Source organism: Cyprinus carpio, chromosome A25 (assembly GCF_018340385.1).
Source record: "Cyprinus carpio isolate SPL01 chromosome A25, ASM1834038v1, whole genome shotgun sequence".
In the NCBI taxonomy this organism is placed as follows: domain Eukaryota; kingdom Metazoa; phylum Chordata; class Actinopteri; order Cypriniformes; family Cyprinidae; genus Cyprinus; species Cyprinus carpio.
Window position 1 is genome coordinate 2,942,964 of NC_056596.1, and position 22,028 is coordinate 2,964,991.

Consider the following 22,028-nt stretch of genomic DNA (forward strand, 5'->3'; position numbering starts at 1 on the left):
TATACACCTAGGATGCCTCGGGGGTGCGTAAAACACAAGCTTATTTTCATTTTTGGGTAACTGACCTTTTAAAACACGTGGAAGGATACTACATCAAAAAGGGATGATGATGGAGCGCCCTTTGGATCGAGGAATACTCCCCACTTTTGGGAAAGAAAACAGGAGAATGAACATCACTGATTTAATAATTTAATCTAGTAATTTGGATTGTGCAGATGTTCATAATGATGAACAGGAGATCCGTCAAGAACATGTATTTTTATTATGGTGTTTCTGGATGTTTGTCACGAGATCCGTCCTTGTCCTAGTCATATCGCACTACTTATGTAGTTTGGTTTTTTTTTTGTTTAAAGTTTTTTTTTAGTATATTTTTATGTAAATAAGCACCTTTTACTCCCAACTTCTCTTACATATAACACAGCATTCTCCCAACCATGAATATTATATATGGGTGTGTGTGTGTGCGCGTATTTATATTTTAATTTGAATTGTAAAACTATATGAGCTGTAAAACCTTCTTATGGAGAATGCGGTTTTATTTATAAATTTATCTCGTGGTGGTATTTAATATACATACATACATATATATATATATATATATATATATATATACTATATACACATACATATACATATACATATATATATACATATATATACATATATATATATATATATACATATATATACATACATATACATATACATATATATATATACATATATATATACATATATAATATAATATTTAATATATATTTTAATTATTTAAAAAGTACAACTGTATTGTCATATAAGCCCATTTATTTAAATAATTTTATGTAATATTTATTTTAATAATTAAATATAATGAAGTTATATATAATTCAATATTATCTATCTGTCTATCTATGTCTAACTATATATATATATATACACACACACACACCAAAAATATGAAATATGACCTTTTTTGAGAGGCTGCTTGGGATTCACCATATACATAAAAATAAAAACATTTAGATTTTTTCTTGGTTAAAACACTAAAAATCATCTAACAAATACTGATGGCTCATTTGGCTCAGTGTTAATGTGCAGCATTGTGTCTCACTACAAATAAAATACATCTGCTGTGAGTTAGAGAGGCACAGGAGAAAGAGACAGTCGTCTAATGAAGACATCATTCAGACAGACAGCTGCTCTGAGACCCAGAGACTGTCCTGTGAGATGAGACTCTACTGTATGTCCGTGTGTGTCACTGAGCCGGTCTGCAGTGCTGCTGGTGGGAGTGTATATGTCATGATGTTGGCAGCCGCTCTCAGCAGCACAATCATCCTAATGGTGTGAGTGTGTGTCAGCTGGACTGAGGGTCTGCAGAGCTCGCTGGTGTCTCCAGTCCGACTCTCTTTAGTGATTCTTCATACTTCTTCTTCCCCAGAGTCACTATGTCCTCTACTTCCTCCGCTAAGTCCCGCCTTCCACTGTCCACCAGCGCTTTCATCAGCCGTTGCACCGCCCCTGGCCCCGCCCCCTGCTGCCCTCTCGCCCAATGAAAGAGCATCGCCAACACCTGGGCCCCAAAGTTGTTCCTGACAAAACAAACAGGGAGATGCCAGTTTATTATTTATTTTTTTTACTATTACTACTAATGCTACTTTTTTTGTCATAATTAAAGTATATAGAGATATAATGGAACAAGATTAAATATATTATATAATTAAATCTATAAGTTACATAATAATAAATAATATATAATGAAATTTTAATAAATAAAAATAAAATTAAACATGAGTCTAAATATCACATTTTTGAATTGATTTCATAACACCTTTAAAGCAAATGTATTAATGTAATCCAAAAAAAAAAAAAAAAAAAAAATGTATTGTTGTTTTCCCATAAGGGTAATTATCGTTAATTAAAATTAGGGTCATTATCGTTAACTATATTGCTTTAAATAAAATAATAACAGAAATTAAAATAAAATAAAAACCTAAAACTAATTTTCAGATAGTTGCCAAGGAAACATTTCTCATTTTGATGTAGTAAAATAACTAAAACTAAAATGAAATAAAAATGTATTAAATATATAGTATGTAAGCAAGTAAAATAAAAACAAACAACAAAATTAATAAAAATTTTAGTTAAAATTAAAAAGTATAAAATATGAAAATAAAACCTAATTTAAAATATTATAACAATAATAGTATCTCAAAAATACTAAAACAACATTTATATTATTATTTTTATTATTATTCTCATTAAATATAATAAATAAATGGGTATAGTAAAAGAGAATAATCTGAAAGAATTAGAGCAATGAGAATTGGGGATAAAATGTCTTAAATAAATAAAAAATACAATTAAATGCAAGCTTAAATGAATAAGGCATAACATTATTAATGTAAAATGAAAAATGACATAAAATGTGCATAAAATATGCTTTGAAATGAAAAATGATCAGAAATGTCCTTGAAATAAATCCATGCATTTTGTGGCTGACATTCTTTGTATTTTTATTTAATTGCAAAATTTTAGAACTTATTTAGTTTTTCATAATTTTATTCAGTTATGTCTGCTATATTGCTCCTTAATAGAACGAATTTTTTGTATTGTAATGTGAAGTAATAGGAGATGGTGTTTTTTAAGAAGAGACTACAGAACAGGACGCGGAGGGCTTGACAAACTGAGCGTGCATGATGCGAGCGAGTGTGTACCATCTCCTGCAGTGTCACAGATGGCTGAGTTATCAACACAAAACACTCAAATTCCCCTCATAAAACCACTGCTGTCTTCATTCCTTCCCTCCATCACTCACTGTCACACTGCCTCTCTCTCTCTGTAAGCATTTCCCAGAAATTATAAGTGATTTTACACCAGCACAAACACGTCTGTGATGAAAAATCTAATCTCTCTTAAAGGGATAGTTTAAGAATGTTCCTAAGAACATTACACGAACATTCAATGAGTCAGTATTCAGAAATAAGAAATGTCACAAGATGCAATAAATGTGACCCTGGAGCACAAAAGCAGTGTTAAGTCTCTGGGGTATATTTGTAGCAATAGCCAAAAATACACTGTATGTGTCAAAATTATAAATTTTTCTTTTATGCTAAAAATCATTAAGATATTAAGTAAAGATCATGTTCCATGAAGATATTTTGTAAATGTCCTACTGTAAATATATCAAAACTTAATTTTTGATTAGTAATATGCATTGCTAAGAATTCATTTGAACAACTTTAAAGGCGATTTTCTCAATATTTAGATTTTTTTTGCACCCTCAGATTCCAGATTTTCAAATAGTTGTATCTCAGACAAATATTGTCCTCCTAACAAACCATACATCAATGGAGAGATTATTTATTCAGCTTTCAGATGATGTATAAATCTCAATTTTTAAAAATTGACCCTTATGACTGGTTTTGTGGTCACAAATGTGAATCCTGTAACAACCTATTTTGGTGGAAAAAATTTATAATATAATTAATTATAATAATATAGTCTGTATTATAATATAATTTATAATATAGGAATTGTTAAGTGGATCTGGAGATCACATGTGCTGTGAAATCTGTAGTAAATCAGTCCTGTAATAAAGAGTGAATGTGCTGTTGGGCTCTCAGCAGACAGCAGGCGTTTATAGTCCTGGTCAACAGCGCCACCTGCTGGCTCTGATCTGATGCCCACCTGTGCTGGTTTCGGATGCGTTCCAGCTGGTCGTAGCTGATGCCCAGGTTGATGCCGATGTTCTGCCACTCTTGGTTGATGCGTAAGGAGATGGACAGCAGGTTGGTCTGTGTCAGGTAGCCGCTCTCTGGGTCGCCCAGGTTCAGCTCACCGGAGACGCTCCCATCACAGTCTGCATTCTGTGTGTGTAGAAGATAAAACAATACTTGTTCATCTGTCAGAGGTTACATTAAAGACTGAAATGCTGCACAAAATGAAAGAAATATGTGATTTGAACTTGAGATATTTTTCATGGGCTGTGTTCCTAACACTAGAGAGCTGCCTCACTAGTGTCTACATAGGCAGCATCCTAACCTCATGAGTAGCTGATCTGAAATCAGCTCAGTTAATAGTCATTTATAGCAGACATTCCACACAATCAGTCAAGGATGATTTAGCGGTCTGACCTTAGCAGGCTGCTAATACGCACTTTGATTTGTGCATTTTAATTGGAACTATTTTCTATGAATACTTGACCCTGGAGCACAAAAGCAGTCTTAAGTCTCTGGGGTATATTTTTAGCAATAGCCAAAAAAACTGTATGGGTCAAAATTATAGATTGTTTGTTTATGCTAAAAATCATTAGGATATTAAGTAAATATCACGTTCCATGAAGATATTTTGTAAATTTCCTACCGTAAATATATCAAAACTTAATTTTTAATTAGTAATATGCATTGTTAAGAATTCATTTGGACAACTTTCAAGGATATTTTCTCAATATTTATATTTCTTTGCACCCTCAGATTCCAGATTTTCAAATAGTTGCATCTCAGCTAAATATTGACCTCCTAACAAACCATACATCAATGGAAAGATTATTTATTCATCTTTCATATTTTGTATAAATCTTAATTTCGAAAAATTGACACTTAAGACTGGTTTTGTGCTCCAGGGTTACACATACTGAATGAATACTTAATAAAGTATATTTAAGCACATAATAATATAAATATACTTTGTAATACTTTTATAATATGTTAAAATATACATTTATATTATCACATAATATGAATAATTGTATATAAAAGTATCACTTTAATTTTATAATATAAAAACTATAAATACTGACACATGCACACAATATTTTTTATATATTTTGTGCATATATATAAATATAAATATAAATAAATATTGATAAATGAATAAATTATTTTTTATTTATTTTTTTTATATATATATATATATATATATATATATATATACACACACACACACACTGAAACACACATTATAATAAATTTAAACACATAGCATTCCATTTTTTATATTAGTAATATAATAATAATATATAATATATTAAACTACAAAAAGATTTATATATAATTTATGTAATTCTTAATATATTATTAAATATAATTCTAAATGTATCATTAATGTAAATATTTAAACTAGTGCGGTCAAATGATTAATCGTGATTAATCACATCCAAAATAAAAGTTTTGTTTACATAATATATGTATTTATGTTGTTTATATTTATTATGTATGTATAAATACACACACATGCATGTATATATTTCAGAAAAATGTTATTTTTGAAATATTAAATATATTTATTTATAATATAAATTATATGAATATAAATATAGACATGTAAATAGATCTAAATATATACTGTATGTGTGTGTGTATTTATATATACATAAATATACACAGAACACACATATATTATGCAAAAAAAAACTTATTTTGGGTGTGATTAATCATTTGACACCACTGATTTAAACACATTTTCACCAAGCATTGCATCCTATAATACTTAATAAATTATTTTAAATTTTTTTTTTTATATATATATATATATATTATATATATATATATATATATATATATATTTGCTGAGCATTACATTTAGGATCACGACTTAAGAGTGATATCTTATAATAAATTTTACAGCATTGTGGCTGTGGTTTGGGACAGAGGGCATAATTTTCTAGATCTCTGAGATCGCTCACAGGAATCCGGAGAGGAAGCGTCGCCATCCACTGGTTGTCATGACCTTTTCTTTTACTCGCCACTTCCTCTGGAAGATCACTGGGCACTTCACCCCTGTAAAATGACACCTAGAAGGACACACATCTTATTACATCACTTCTGACTTGAAATACTGGGCTGATCCAACAACTACGCCCCCGTCTCACCTGTCCTCTCACGGTGCCCTGCTGTGGGTGGGTCGGGCACACGTGCACCTCTTTAATGTTCTTCAGGTGAGAGTAAAAGGTGAATGAGAGTCTGCCATCTTTACAGTCCGGACGGTCTGAGAAAAACACATTGCAATCACATTCCGCTAAACAAACTTGAGCTATTACTGTGACTTTATAGAAAGCTGTAGTAGTGTGTTCTTTTATGTGTGTGTGTCCACCTGCGCTGATATCAATGCCTCTCTCAAAACCAGCAAAAAACTGCTCTCCCTCCAGCAGGACGCACAACTCAGACGGCTGAGGACCTTCATACTGCTCCGACAGAGACGCCAACCTGCTCTCAGCCTACAGAGAGACGAGCATCAATATACAGAGCCTATACCTACAGTATGAATAAGCTCATAGGTTGACTTCCTGAAGATTGTGAACACCTGGCGGATTAATATTACATCAAATCCTGAGCATCCAGCACAGAACATACACTTCAGCTTCACTACACACACACACACACACACACTCACTCACCTTGTCCGACGGCAGACACTGCAGCAGAACCTGCTCTGGGTCGTTTTTTTTCTGTAGCGCCAGGAATCGAATCCGGAACTGTTTCAAGCGATGATACATCTTCCTGACGATACCACTAACACACCTGTGAGTGGTGTACCACAACCAGTACCTGAACACACACACACACATATATATCAGACAGACTGACAGGTTCATGCTTATGTGTGTGCTTATAGACGCTCACCATGAGAAGTGTGTGATGGAGAAGACGGCGTAGATGTGCGTGACGTAAAGCGACACCTGAGCGGTGATGTCAGTCCAGGTGTGGGCCGTGGGGTCGCCGTGCATCAGGTGCAAACGGGACATGTCCACCATGTGTCCTGAACACACACACACAGACATACAGACCTAAAACATGCTTTTGTTTTGTGGTATATTTTGAATGCTGTATTATAGAATAATTTTTCAATATAAATATTTTTATTTTTTTAGAGTGTGAAATGTGTGCACATTTTAACACCAAAATAACATCGTATCCCATGATTTGACCTTCTATTTTCAGAAACTGAAACTGCATGTTTTTTTTAAATTGGACACCTTGTGCTAAAATCAAACATGTGATGTAGTGAGGTCATGTGATAACATTGCCACATTTTTATACACAAACCGGCTTTAATATTATATTTTAAAAACTATTTCAAAAATTCTTTATTTTAAAAATGGCAGAATAAAATATATACGTACAGTACAATATGCATTACACTAGTATTTTGCCAAAATAAAAGCTGAAGGATTTAAAATTGAGGGTTTTAACATTTGAAAATGAAGAGTATTGTAATTTTGTAATGTATAATTAAAATTATTATTATTAGCAGTAATATATTATTTCTTAGTGTTATTATGGTTGTTTTTTATTTTTTTTTTTTTATTTATTTAATTTGTTTGTTTCGTAATAATATTAAATTACTATCATTATTATTATTATTATTGTTATTCAGTTTAATTCCTAAAACCCTAGTGCGGATATAATGTGAACTGAGACACTATTACAATTAAAAAGAGGTTTGAGTCCACTTTAGCTCAGCTACAAATTCAAAATAAAATCTCTTAGTAAAAAGATTGAATATTTTATCTATTTACTTTCATTTCATGTGACCATTAACCAACATCAGAAAACATGCGAATATGCCATTAAATGATTATCTTAAAATCTTAGGGTAATTTAAATAAATATTTGAGATCTAAGGGGTTCAGCTGACAAAAAAAAAAAGTTTGGGAATCCCTGCATTGCATAAAAATATCAAAGTATGTGGCATTTATTCTAAAAAAAAACTGTGCAAGCACACATTTCAGTCAGTTTTATGTGACAAGTTTAAGATCTGCTCGGTTTAATAATTAAACTGTTTCCTAGCAACAAGTGAAGAGTAAATGTGATGCAGTACCAGTCACTCCAGGAGGAAGAGGAATCTGCACTGTGATTGGCTGAAGGAAATGCATGCTGGGAGTTTGAGAGAGGCATAGCAGTGGGCTGGCACTCGCCTGAGGGTCTCCAGTCAGGTCCTGCACCTCAGACAGCGCCACCTGCTCTTGATTGGGGGAAGGACAAATAATAAAATAAATATAGGGAAAATAAAAAAAAAAAATATATAAATATATATTAAATATAGGTAAATATAGGGTAATTAAATATATTTATATAGGTTAATATAGGGTAAAAATAAAAAATAAATATTGGGAAATAAACTAAAAAACTCTATTATGATATATAAAATATTATATATACTATATATATATATATATATATATTATATATATATAAATAAAATAGTATTATTTTAGTTATAACTGCCCAGTAGACATTTTTTTTTTTTTTTTAGTTTTTACATAAACTAAAATTATAAAATTAAAAAACTATAAAATTTAAAAAAATTACTAAATAAATAAAAATGCCAAAAACAAATTTACATTCGTTGTAACAAAACTTACTTTACTAAAACAAAAACAGAAAATATAAAAATAAAATCTAATTCAAAATATTAACAAATAGTATAATAGCATATCAGTGATACTACAATAACACTGATTTAAACAGTATAGCAGGTTTCAAAAAGTTTAAACAGTTATTCATACTTTCTTCTTTACATTTTAAAATTTTAAAGATTCCCTTACTAAATACCTTACAAAATAAATTTTTACCTCTGATTCATAATCTTGGCCATCTTACTGCTTTTTGGCCACAATGTAAAATTAATAATCATATTGAATCACTATCGAAAAATTAAAAACAGTAAGATAATAACGTGTTAATGACACAAACGGCGTTGTATATTCATGTACAGACCTGCATTGTGACTGTACGTGTCTCTGTTGTGCACTCCGGAGGGAAAATAAGTTTGATCCCTGGGTCGAATTGAGACACCAGCAGCGCCCCCTCTGGAGACACAGAGCAACTGTCCAGGAAAGGACGAGAGACGGCCACGAACCACGAGAACTGCGACACACTGCAGCAGGCCAACTGCAAACACACAAATGATAATATATATGTGTGCATTAATGCTCTCAGGACGCTTTACAGGTCTTTGACTGAGAGGGATCTGATTGGCTCACCCGCGCCGGGCGTCCCCCGGGCCTGCAGCTGTGTTTCTCACTCCCCCTCCTGGTCAGGGTGGGTAGTGTCGACCAAGAACAACCATCAAACCTGCGAACCGCAACATCACCTTTCCGTGTTTTGTGATATGGAATACACACCTCTACTGGCTAAAAGAGTGACACAGAGAAAAATGATTGTAGCTTTTATAAAAAAAATTAAATAAAAAAAATTTATATATATATATATATATATATATATATATATATATATATATATATATATATATTATGATATATTTATTTTATTTTTTATTTAATTATATTATTTATTTATACATTATAAAAATTGAGCTTTCACTCTAAGCTTTTTCCCCCCACTTAAAAATAATTATAATTATATACTTTTATTTCATTAATTTATTTATATTTATTTTTTTTTTTTAATATTTATTTTATTATTTATAATTTTTTTTTTTTTTTTATAATTATTTTTATTATTTTTTTTATTTTTTAGTATTTTTATTTTTTTTTTTATTATTTTGTTTAAATATTATAAAACATTGTATTTTTTATTTATTAATTTTCATATATTATTGATTATACGGGTATTTCTTGATTTATTATATATTTATCTTTTATACAATATAGTAATTAGATTACTGCAATTGTTAATTTATAGATTGTTTTTTATAACATTAAAAAGGAGCTTTCGTTACTCTAAAAAATTATTTATTATTATTTCATATATATTATTATTATTTAAACTATCTTGAATTAATATATATCTAGAATTTTCCATATAGTTATTAATTATATTGTATCTATTTTATTTATTTATTGTACAATAGTTCTTTATTATTATTTTACAATATATTTTTTTTAAATTTAAAAAAAATAGATTTTTTTTCACTCTAAATATAAACATTATATATATATTTTTTACATTTTATTTATTTTTACATTTACTTATTTGTTATTTTTTATTTTTATTCTTTATTTATTATATTAATTATTTATTACTTTATTTTGTTAATATATAGTTAGTATACTATTATACATGAAAAGGAGAGATTTTTTCACTCTTAAAAATCGCTTATAATTTTTTACATTTTATTAATATTAATATAGTATATTTAGTATTCATTGTTTCTTCATAATTTTTGTACATTATTATTTTATAATAATACTTTATTTTTTATTAATTTTAGTAGCTAGGACTGTGCATTATAGTTCACTAATAAAAAATATTAGGAATTATTACATTTTAATATTTACTGTCATTTATATAATACAAAATAGGAGCTTTCTTTCATTTTAAGTGTTTATATTTATGTAAGTATAAACAGTATCAAAAGGACGTCATGCTCCTCTAGCCACACCCACTTTCTGTCCGGTCTCCTCTCTGCCCACTGCAGTTCTGTGACTGCGTTTACGCATCTCCGTGGAAACAAGAGCTCCGCCCCTCCAGGAAGGAACACGTGACAACCAGCAGATGATACTTGAAAACTGATGGGAAGAGAAGAGTTAAATTTGGAATTAGCATTAAAGAATGTATACTGGAAGAGAAGAGTTAAATTTGGAGTAATTATGCTGCATAGCTATACTGCATGCTATTTTTAAAATAATGTTTTTATTTTTTGATGAATATTTATTTTGTATTCTTTTTCAAAGATGCATTAAATTGAAAAAAAAAAAGAATCCTGAAAAAAAAAGCATAATGGTTTCCAAAAAAACTGTTTTCAACATTGATAATAATAATAAATATTTCTTGAGCAGCAAATCATCAGCATTTAGTAGTGTGATCTTGTGTGAAGTGTGTGTGTGACACTGAAGACTGGTGTGTGTGTGTGCTGAAAAATGTATGTGTGTTGTGCATCACAGTGTGTTGTGTGTGTGTGTATATTGTATGTGGTTTATCTGTGTGTGATGAAAAACTGTTCTTTGTATCTGGGTGTGTATATTTTTGTGCAATATGTAGTGCCTTGTGTCTAGTTTGTGTGAAATGTGCACCTGTGTGTCAGCATATAAGTCCAGTGTGTGTGTTCAAGACCAGTTGTGAAACCAGCTCTCTGTCCAGTTCTTTGCTGAATGTTTAAATGAAGGTGGCTGCAGCTGTGTGTGTGTTGTTCTCAAGTGTGTGTGAGGTGCCTCTCTGTGTGTTTGTGTGTGTGTCTTGTGGTGTGTGTGTGTGTTGTGGTGTGTGGGTGTGATGAGTGATCAAACAGGCTTAGTTTGTTCAGGTTTCATCCACTAATGCAAAAAATATCTCATTCAGAATACATTATGTAATAAAAAGATTCTAAAAAATTGTATTTGTTTGATGCAAATGTCATTATAATAATGCAATGTAAACTAAAGCAGCAGCACCTGGGGTCACGTGGGCAATCAGTGGGGGCGTCGGCGGTTGGCCCAGCGGGTTGTTCCTCGTGTCTAGTTTGTCGAGCAGCGGGAGGGAGTGCAACGTGGGCAATCAGTGATCCTCAGATCATTGCAGCTCTGGGATTACTAGCTGCCTCAGAGAGCGAGAGAGCACAACTGACAAGAGAGTTTAGCCATCAGAACAGGTTAAACTTACAAGTTAGGTTTCATACACTAATCTCAAAAATGAAATCTCATTCAGAAAAGTTGTTTCTAGATGCTAACAAGTTTTGCATAGTATAAAACTATTTTTTGACACAAAGATAGCATCATGTAAGGCAGTAGACACTCTTCAGGACACATTTATGCTTACACTACGAATGTACTACCGTTTGTGTCGCGAGCGGAGAGGGAGTTGGTGTGTGTTTTATTTAGCTATAGTCCTTGAGGATCATATTGTATCTGCCAAAACCTGCCTTTGCAGACATCTAGGGGACATCCTGACATTTGGAAAAAACTATTTTATACTACGACATCAAAATAAATATCATTTTGTACTTTCCTCTCAGAAGCTAAAAATTCTATTTCAGAAATAGTTGTTTCTACTTTGTGATTTGCATAGTTTTAGCATATTTTTTTCACCTTAATACCTGTTAGGCATAATAAATTAACAATAATTATTACACATATATGTTACACACGTAATATGTACAAGTGTTTATTGGTTTATTTACTTTTTTAAGCTTTTTTTTTACTATACTCATCATGCCAAAACCTCCTTAGATGCGATTAAATAGGAAATACTATTAAAATGAAAATCAAATATGTTTTTTATCCCTTATCTACCTTGTTTATTCTAGAGGGAAACTAAAAATCTTGAATTATTATTTTATATATTAAATTATTATTATCACAAATATGTTTAATTTATTACTTTGTTTTTTAATAGATATTTTTTTTACCATACTCGCCATAAAAAAAATCCTTAGATGCAATTAAATATTAAATACTATTAAAATGATTATCAATTTTTACCATACTCACCATGCAAATATCCTTAGATGCGATTAAATATTAAATACTATTAAAATGATTATCAAATATTGTTTTTATCCCTTATCTACCTTGTTTATTAATAAATATAACAATAATTATTAAATATTATTAAAGATTATTATCAAATATGTTTAATTTATTTACTTTGTTTTTAAAGATTTTTTTTACCATACTCGCCATAAAAAAAATCCTTAGATGCAATTAAATATTAAATACTATTAAAATGATTATCAAATGTTGTTTTTTTTATCTATTTTTTTAAGAGCATTTGTACCATTCTTGTCATAAAAATAGACTTAGATGTTAACATAGCATAAAAAAACTAGGTAAACAAATTATTAGTCTGTATTATTTTGCTTTGTTTGTATTTATTTGCTTTATATAAAACAATTAAAGCCTATCTTATGTCCTCATTTAATGAGACAGACAATAGTAAAGGCTGACATTTTGATGTTTTTTTTTTTTATTTTTTTTTTTTTTTGGAAAATGTCAAAATGCAGAAAATTTGCTCTGAGGGTTATGTTTTTGGTTTGGGTGTTGTGGTTAGAAAATAGGGTTTGTGGGGTGTAAATATATTATGTATATTTGTAAAGTTTTATTAAAACATTTGTATGTGTGTGTGTGTGTGTTGTTCACCCAGAGTCTCCGGCAGCGCTCTGAGCCTGTTATTTGACAGCTCCAGTTTTTGTAAGTCCTGTAGTTGTCCGAGTTCATCTGGAAGTCTCTCCAGCTGGTTGAAGGACACGTCCAGCTCCTCCAGCCTGCAGAGGAGGCCCACTGCCCGGGGCAGAGCCACCAGCCTGTTCCCCAGCAGACTCACCCGTGTAAGTCCTACGGCCAGCGCTCCCAGACCCTCCGGCAGACCCGTCAGCTGATTATGACACAGCAGCAGCTCCAAAAGATGAGAGAGAGACAGGAGGCAGGGAGGAAGAGAGGAGAGACGGTTGAATGAGAGATCCAGGTGAACGAGGAGAGACAGAGAGGAGACGGAGTCAGGGAGAGAGGAGAGCAGGCCGGGGAGAGGGTCACCCTGAGGGTCATAGAAACGATGTCCTTGAGACGGAAACATCAAAGAGAGAGAATATAAACACATGAAAAACATTAGACAGAGAGACCAAAAACATGACAAGAACAAAAACACACAAAGACGGACGGACATGGATGGATGGATGGATGGATGGATGGATGGATGGATATATGGATATATGGATGGATGGATAGATGGATGGATGGATGGATTGATGGATGGATGGATGGATGGATGGATGGATGGATGGATGGATGGAGGGATGGATAGATGATGGATAGAAGGATGGATGGATGGATGAATGGATAGATGATGGATGGATGGATAATGGATGGATGAATGAATCTATGAATGGAAGGATGGATGGATGGATGGATATATGGATGGATGGATGGATGGATGGGTGGATGGATGATAGATATGGATGGATGATGGATGGATATATGTAAATATGGTATGGATGGATGGAAATGGATGGATGGATTGGTATGGATGGAGGATGGTATATGGATGGATGGATGGATGGATGGATTTATGGGATGGATGATGGATTGGATGGATAAATGGATATGGATGGATATGGATGGATGGATGGATGCTATATGGATGGGATGGATGGGATGGATGGATGGAATATATGATGGATGGATGGGATGGATGGATGGAGGAATGATTGGATGGATGGATGGATGGATGGATGAAATGATGGATGATGATGGATGGATATATGGATGGATATATGGATGGATGGATGAATATGATGGATATATGAATGGATGGATTGATGGATTGGATGGATGGAGGAAGATGAAGTTTCAGGTTTATAGGCTGGATGGATGATGGATGGATATATGGAGATGAAGTTTCAGGATGGATGGATGGGATATATGGATGGATGGATGAAGATGGATGGATTAATGGATTGATGATTGGATGGATGGATATGATGGATGGATGATGGATGGATGATGGATATATGGATGATGGATGGATTATGGATGGAGGATGGATTTGATATGGATATATGGATGGATGGATGGATGAAATATGATGGATTGATGGATGTGGATGAATAATGGATGGATTGATGGATTATATGGATGATATGATGATGATGGATGGATGGATATATTGGATGGATGGAATGTATATTGGATATGATGGATTTGAAATATGATATATGGAGGATGGATGATGATAATTTGGATGATATGGATGAATGGATGAAATGGATGGAGGGCTCTTGATGGATGGATGGAATATTGGATTGGGGGATAATGGATGGAATGATGGATATTGATGGATGGAATTATATATGGATGGATGGATGGTATCATATTATGTGTACCTCTGATAGTCAGGGAGATTGATATTGTGTGATTGTCGGGGAATGGACACTCAATGATCTATAATTGATCGTCCTCTGATCCCAGTCTGAGGTACTGCATGAATGAATCATATTATCCTGAACACACTCCCAGATGATGGAAGGGAGAAAAATATTGACCGCCCCGATGTTGAATTTGAAATGCCTGAATCTATTCCAATACGATGATGAATATGAGTACGGAGAAGTGGTATATGAATGAAGGACTTGATTGTAGATTGATATGATGGAATGAATGAGGAGGAAAAGGGAAATGATGGATTATGAAGATGGCAGGATGTGGATATAAGGTTATCCGTATGAATTGATGAAATGAGGATTGAAATGGGCGGATATTTCCTCCAACTGAATATGGAGTTGATTATTGATAGAAAATGGTTAAAATGAATACCCACTTCCGTCCCCAAATCGATGAATATTTGATTTGTTTTGAAGATGATGATGAATAGCCACATATATGATCCTGATATGATATGATTTCTGTCTGAATGATCTATATGATAATTTTTTTAATTCTTCAGCCCCATCCTACAAAACAACATACAAGTGAAAAAAATGAAGGCGAGATGAATGTGGCACCTGATCTTATCTTTGAAATGAATGAGGTGGTGGTAACCAGAAATAGATAATGCAGCCATGTATCAGGACAAGATGCATGGATGAGATAAACATCAGTCAGATGAGAAAGAAAGAAAGGTATTATAATGGAAAATGAAATATGAGAATCAATAAAACCGTAACAATGATTACTGCCCATGAGATGAAAAAATGAAATGATAAGCGCGCCTGGAGCATCATAATATATTATGTATATGAATAAATATAATGAAATAAAATCATCAATGGAATAAATGATTGTTTTAAAAATCTATTAATTAATATGAAAATGTTAATTATTAAATAATTAATGAAATTGATAATAAATGATAAAATAAATAATAAAATGATGAGTAAAGATAATTAATTTAATTAATTAATGATTAATTGAATATATAATATGAGAATATATATGATGGATATTATATATATATATTAAATGATATATAATATATGAAATAATAATGAAAAAAATCATGAATATTCTATGATTTTATATTATATAAAATTTTGTGATATAAATATATTAATATAATATTATAATTATATTATGTATGATATGAATATATATATATATATATATTGAATAGATATGAATATATGAATATATATTGATATATGATATATATAATAATTGATAATAAAATAATGGAAAAAAAATGGATATGATTAAAATCATGTGTATGTATTGTAAGTGTGAGTGTGTGTACATGTGTACATGAATTAAATTGGAGTGAAATGTGCAATTAAAGTGATAATAATGTATATACACTGATATTTAATTGAAGTATGCATTATTATTATCCATGACTGTCATTCTGCTGCATTTACTAAATTATAGTTGAATGGTTAAATTTTAACTTAATGGACAGTGATGAAATGTATTACCAGCTTATTGGAAAGATAACAATAATGATGCATATATTACGCTATGAATATGAGATTATGATAATATTTTATTAATGGTGGAAATCATGTAAAGGGGATATACTATTCATTCCGTTTATGAGCTAAAATAATTCAGATATATTATGTATGAACATTTACGAGGTGCTGATGAAAATTGATATATAAATGAATAAATTATATATGATGATAATAAATAATAAACTGAATGATATGATAAACATGAAGATGCTGGTAAGATCTTGGTGGACATGATTGCGTCTGATGTTTTATAAAACGATTTGATTTATAAACTAAGAACGTAGATGAATGAAAATGAATATCTTATATTTGGATGAGTTAACATGTGTTAAATATAATAAGTTGTATTAATGATCCGTGTTTGGATTAATGTATGTGTTGACAATCAATATGGAACTTTGAGCAAAAGGCGGGAGGAGATTTCTAAAGACATTAGTGACAGCAAGGATGATACACTTAAAGGGATAATGTTCAGGAATTAAAATATAAAAACTTGAGATGGATTAATGATCAGATATAATGAAGATGAATTGAAAATACAAAGAGATTCGTGGGATATTCAGAACACTAATAAGATATATTTGCATGAATTATATGAGAAATGAAATTTGACTTAATGAAATGATAGCAAGGTCACTACCAAAATCAAGTGTCCAGATGATTGATAGTAAGGACATGATGAAAATGTGATGATAATGGGATGATGATATGAATTTTAGGGAATAAATCATATATATGATAATGAATGAAGGAAAGTAGCAAATTTAATTGGGTGATTACACGAGAATGGATGATGGATTTGATGAAAGAAAATAATATGAATAATGGGGAAATTGTGAAATGATGATATGTAATGTTGATGATGATGAGAATGAATATGTGGATATAAATGAAGAAGGATAATATATGACTGATATTTGATTTGATATCAATGATGAATAAGAATTTTGTGATGGATATGGAGAAATATAAAATAATTGATAATGGGTTATTGTATATGATTGGATATATTGTAAAAATTTGAAATGAATGATGAAATTGATGAAATATGGTTATGGATATATGATGTATGGATGGATGAATTAGATGGGATGTGAAAGGAATGGATAAATGATGTGGATTGATGGATATGATGTAATAATGAAAGAATGATGATGGGGATGAATGGATTATATAATGAAATAGGATGATGAATTGATTATATGTGAATGAATAATATGAATGTGGATGGATGGATGGATATTATATGATATGATGATATGTGGATGGATATGATGTAATATGATAATGGATAATGATAGGATGGATGGATGGGATTGATGGAATGATGATGAATATATGGATGGATTGATTATGGATATGAGAATTTGAATGTGGATGGATGTTTTATGATGATTATATAGAACATTTTGAAATTGATGATAAATCATATTGGATTGAATATTCCTGAATATATGATTAGTATGGTTTATTATATATGATGAATGATTGATTGGATATATGGATGGATGATGATGATGGTTATATGGAATGTATGATGATTGAATGTATATGGATGGATAAATTAAGATAATTTGGTAATATGGATGATGGATGGATGGATTGATGGATATATGGGATGGATGGATGGATGGATGGATGAGAAATGGATGGATGGATGGATGGATGAAATGGATTATATGGATGGATGTAATGGAGGGATATTATAATGATGGATTAATATATGGATGGATGGATGGATGGATATATGGATTGATGGATGGATGGATGGGTTTTGGATGGATGGATGGATGGATGGATGGATATATGGATATATGGATGGATGGATGGATGGATGGATATATGGATGGATGGATGGATGGATGGGTGATGGATGGATGGATGGATGGATGGATGGATATATGGATGGATGGATGGATGGATGGATATATGGATGGATGGATGGATATATGGGTGGATGGATGGATATATGGATGGATGGATGGATGGATATATGTATATATGGTTGGATGGATATATGGATGGATGGATGGATGGATGGATGGATGGATATATGGATATATGGATGGATGGATGGATGGATGGATGGATGGATATTTGGATGGATGGATGGATGGATGGATATTTGGATGGATGGATGGATATATGGATGGATGGATGGATGGATATTTGGATGGATGGATGGATGGATGGATGGATGGATGGATATTTGGATGGATGGATGGATATATGGATGGATGGATGGATATATGGATGGATGGATGGATGGATATTTGGATGGATGGATGGATAGATTTGTGGATGGATGCGTGTGTGTGTGTGTACCTCTGATAGTCAGGGAGCGCAGTTGTGTGAGTCGGGGCAGGACACTCAGTGCCCTCTCTAGCGCCCCCTCGTCCTCTGATCCCAGTCTGAGGTACTGCAGGCCTCTCATCCGCTCCTGAACACACTCCCAGAACACAGGGAGAACCTCTCCACCGCCCCGATACACGTCCAGAACCAGCCGGCCCTCTGCCAGCACGCCATCCAGCCCCACAGACGGAGGAAGAGGAGGACAGAGACAGGGCAGAGAGGAGGAAGAGGATGACAAGATGGACGGAGCCCAGTTATCCGTATGGTCCGAGGAAAGAGAGGATCCTAATGGCGGACTTTCCTCCAACTGCGAGTTCCCAAAGAAACCTGGTAAAACCAGACCCACTTCCGTCCCCATCATCGCTCCTCTTTCAGCTCTTTCTCCAAGATCTGTGGCCAGCCACACTTTCTCCTCTGCCTGTTCATCCTCTTCTGTCTCCATCTATTCCCTTTTTTTCTTTTCTTCAGCCCCTCCTACAAACAACATACAGTGAAAAAAATGAAGGCGAGATGAATCTGGCACCTCCGTCTTCATCTTTCCATCACCGCGGTGGGGTCACATCTCTAGACCGGGCAGCCATGTTCAGACAAGCCCCTGCACAGGAGAGACAAAACATCAGTCAGAGAGAAAGAAAGGTGTTAATTGGAAACACTCAGAATCAATAAAACCGTAACAATGAACTGCACAGTGAGAAAAACTCAAGATCAGCGCCTGAGCATCACCACTACTGATATATATAATAAATAATAAATAAATAAGTTTCATCAATGCATAATTACCTTTTAAAAATCTATTAATTAATATTAAATATAATTATTAAATATTATAAATTATATATCAGTGAAATAAAATTAATTATATTAAATATAATTAAAATAATAATTATAAATATTAATTATATAGATATTATATATATATATATATATCTATTATTATATTATATATATATATATATAATATTAAAAAAATCATTATTTCTAGTATTTCTAACATCTAATATTTTAATTAAACTATATATAATATATATATATATTATCTATACATATATATATATATATATTATTATATTATAATATCTATATAGATATAATATTATTTATATTTAAATATATATATATATCTAATAAAATAATGCAAAAAAATGGCTGCTGTTTAAATCATGTGTATGTATTTGTAAGTGAGTGTGTGTACATGTGTACATAATTAAATTACAGTGATAATGTGCAATAAAGTAATAATAATGTATTACACTGATATTTAATTTAAGTATGCATTATTATTATCCATCTTACTGTCATTCTGCTGCATTTACTAACTTTAGTTTTGGTTAAATTTTAACTTAATGACAGTGATGGGTATTACCAGCTTATTGTATTTAGTAACAATAACTGCATTATCTACGCTATTTTAGAGGTGACTATATTTACCATGGTAAATCACTGTAAAGGCGCCATACTCATTCATTCCGTTGTGGCTAAAACTAATTCAGGTGTGTAACAACATTTACGAGTGCTGGGAAAAGACTTTATATACAGAATAATAAGTTATATATGATTTTAACAAGTAACAAACTGACTGAAAGATAAACACTTACACTGCTGGTAATTCTTGGTGGACATGACCGCGTCTGTAGCGTTTATAAAACGATTTATATAAAACTAACACGTATAGAACCAAAATGCCATCTTTATTTGATGCGTTAACATGTGTTAAATATAATAAGTTTACTTCCGTGTTTCACGCACATGTCTCGTGTTGACACTCACCGCGGAACTTTGAGCAAAAGGCGGGAGGAGATTTCTTAAAGACACAGTGACAGCAAGGAAGTACACTTAAAGGGATAGTTCACCCAAAAATAAAAACTCTGTCATTAATTACTCACCCTCAAGTCGTTCCAAAGCCACAAGACCTTCGTTTATCTTCAGAACACAAATTAAGATATTTTCTCATTGACAGCAAGGTCACTACCACAATCAAGGTCCAGAAACATAGTAAGGACATCAGTAAAATAGCCCATGTGACATCACGAAGCTACAAGAATACTAAGGTCTTACGGGTTTGGAACGACTATCCCTTTAAAATGTCTTACGGGTTTGGAAATATAATATAATATAATATAATATAATATAATATAATATAATAATACAATACAATACAATACAATACCAATACAATATAATATAATATAATATAATAATAATAATGTAATGTAATGTAATGTAATATAATATAATATCCTCCTGAGAACCATAAAAAGTGTGATTATTATTATTTTAATATATATATATATATATATATAGATATATATATATATATATATATATATATATCTATAATATATATATATATTGTATATATTTAATTACATTGGTTGTAACATAAGCAACAAATGGAGAAAAAAGTTTTTTTTTTTTTGGAAAAATTTATTTTATTCATATTTTATTCTTTGTCCTTTGTGAAGGACGCCAGGACTAAGTTATTCAAAATAAATAAATAAATAAATAAATAAAATAGACATGAAAAGGCATTTATAGGCAAAAACAATGATTTTATTTTCATTATTTCTATTTTTTCATTCACCAATCAGTTTTTGGGTATCAGGCTATTTTTAACCAAACTTTGTAAGATGATTCTCAACTAAATTATGAACGATATAACAGAATGATTTGATATACCATTTAACTTTACAGCATATGTGCGCTAAATGTCCATAAATTGGTACTCCCATTCTACACAATGTATCTATACATTGCATTTAATTTGCATATTTATGTGTTCTTGGGGCAAACCATAATTAAAAAGAAGTGTAATAATGGGAGTAATAACTTGGCAACATTTTCATATATCATATTTAATAGGAATATTGATAATTTCTTTCCCGATTGACTTGTTGCGTTTCCCCAAAATGCCTGATTAACATGCCATTTGTCCTGGTGTCCTCTACAGACATGTGTGCAAATTATGACCGGTTTCATAACAAAAACTCATATTCCATAACCCCATAACAAATTTTTGAGATGTTTATTTACGACAAACTATTTGAAAATTAGCCAGATTTAATTTAATTAAGTGCTAAATTTAATCATTCTGTCAATATCAGTCATATTTAAAGACCAAGGAAAAGGTGTGTTTATGATTATGCCTCATTTAATATCTCTAAAAAGCCCTGAATGTGCTCTCTACAGGACGTCCAGACTGAAAACTGTGGCATGTGTAGTGTCAGAGAAATTCATTAAAATATAATGTCCTCTATATAGGGGAAGTGTATGCTGAAGAGTGTGGCATGTGTTGTTTTAGTGTAGTATAATATAATATAAGAGACTCACTTACGGTATAATAATAGTCTGATTGTGGATGAGAGAATCATATGCAGCATCAT

General features: G+C 31.6%; 1 protein-coding gene across 1 annotated transcript; it reads right to left on the minus strand.

The window, feature by feature from the left end:
* Positions 1-886: 886 nt before the first annotated feature.
* pidd1 (p53-induced death domain protein 1) lies at positions 887-20,421 on the minus strand. Its single transcript, XM_042715894.1, is given in 16 exon segments — positions 887-1,568; positions 3,667-3,845; positions 5,663-5,770; positions 5,849-5,964; positions 6,070-6,193; positions 6,374-6,524; positions 6,600-6,735; positions 7,798-7,941; positions 8,693-8,870; positions 8,963-9,112; positions 9,303-9,321; positions 10,289-10,500; positions 11,298-11,479; positions 12,995-13,411; positions 18,622-19,243; positions 20,244-20,421. Coding segments are annotated over 15 exon segments (2,820 nt in total). The 5' UTR covers positions 19,091-19,243; positions 20,244-20,421; the 3' UTR covers positions 887-1,333.
* Between the last annotated feature and the right edge of the window lie 1,607 nt (positions 20,422-22,028).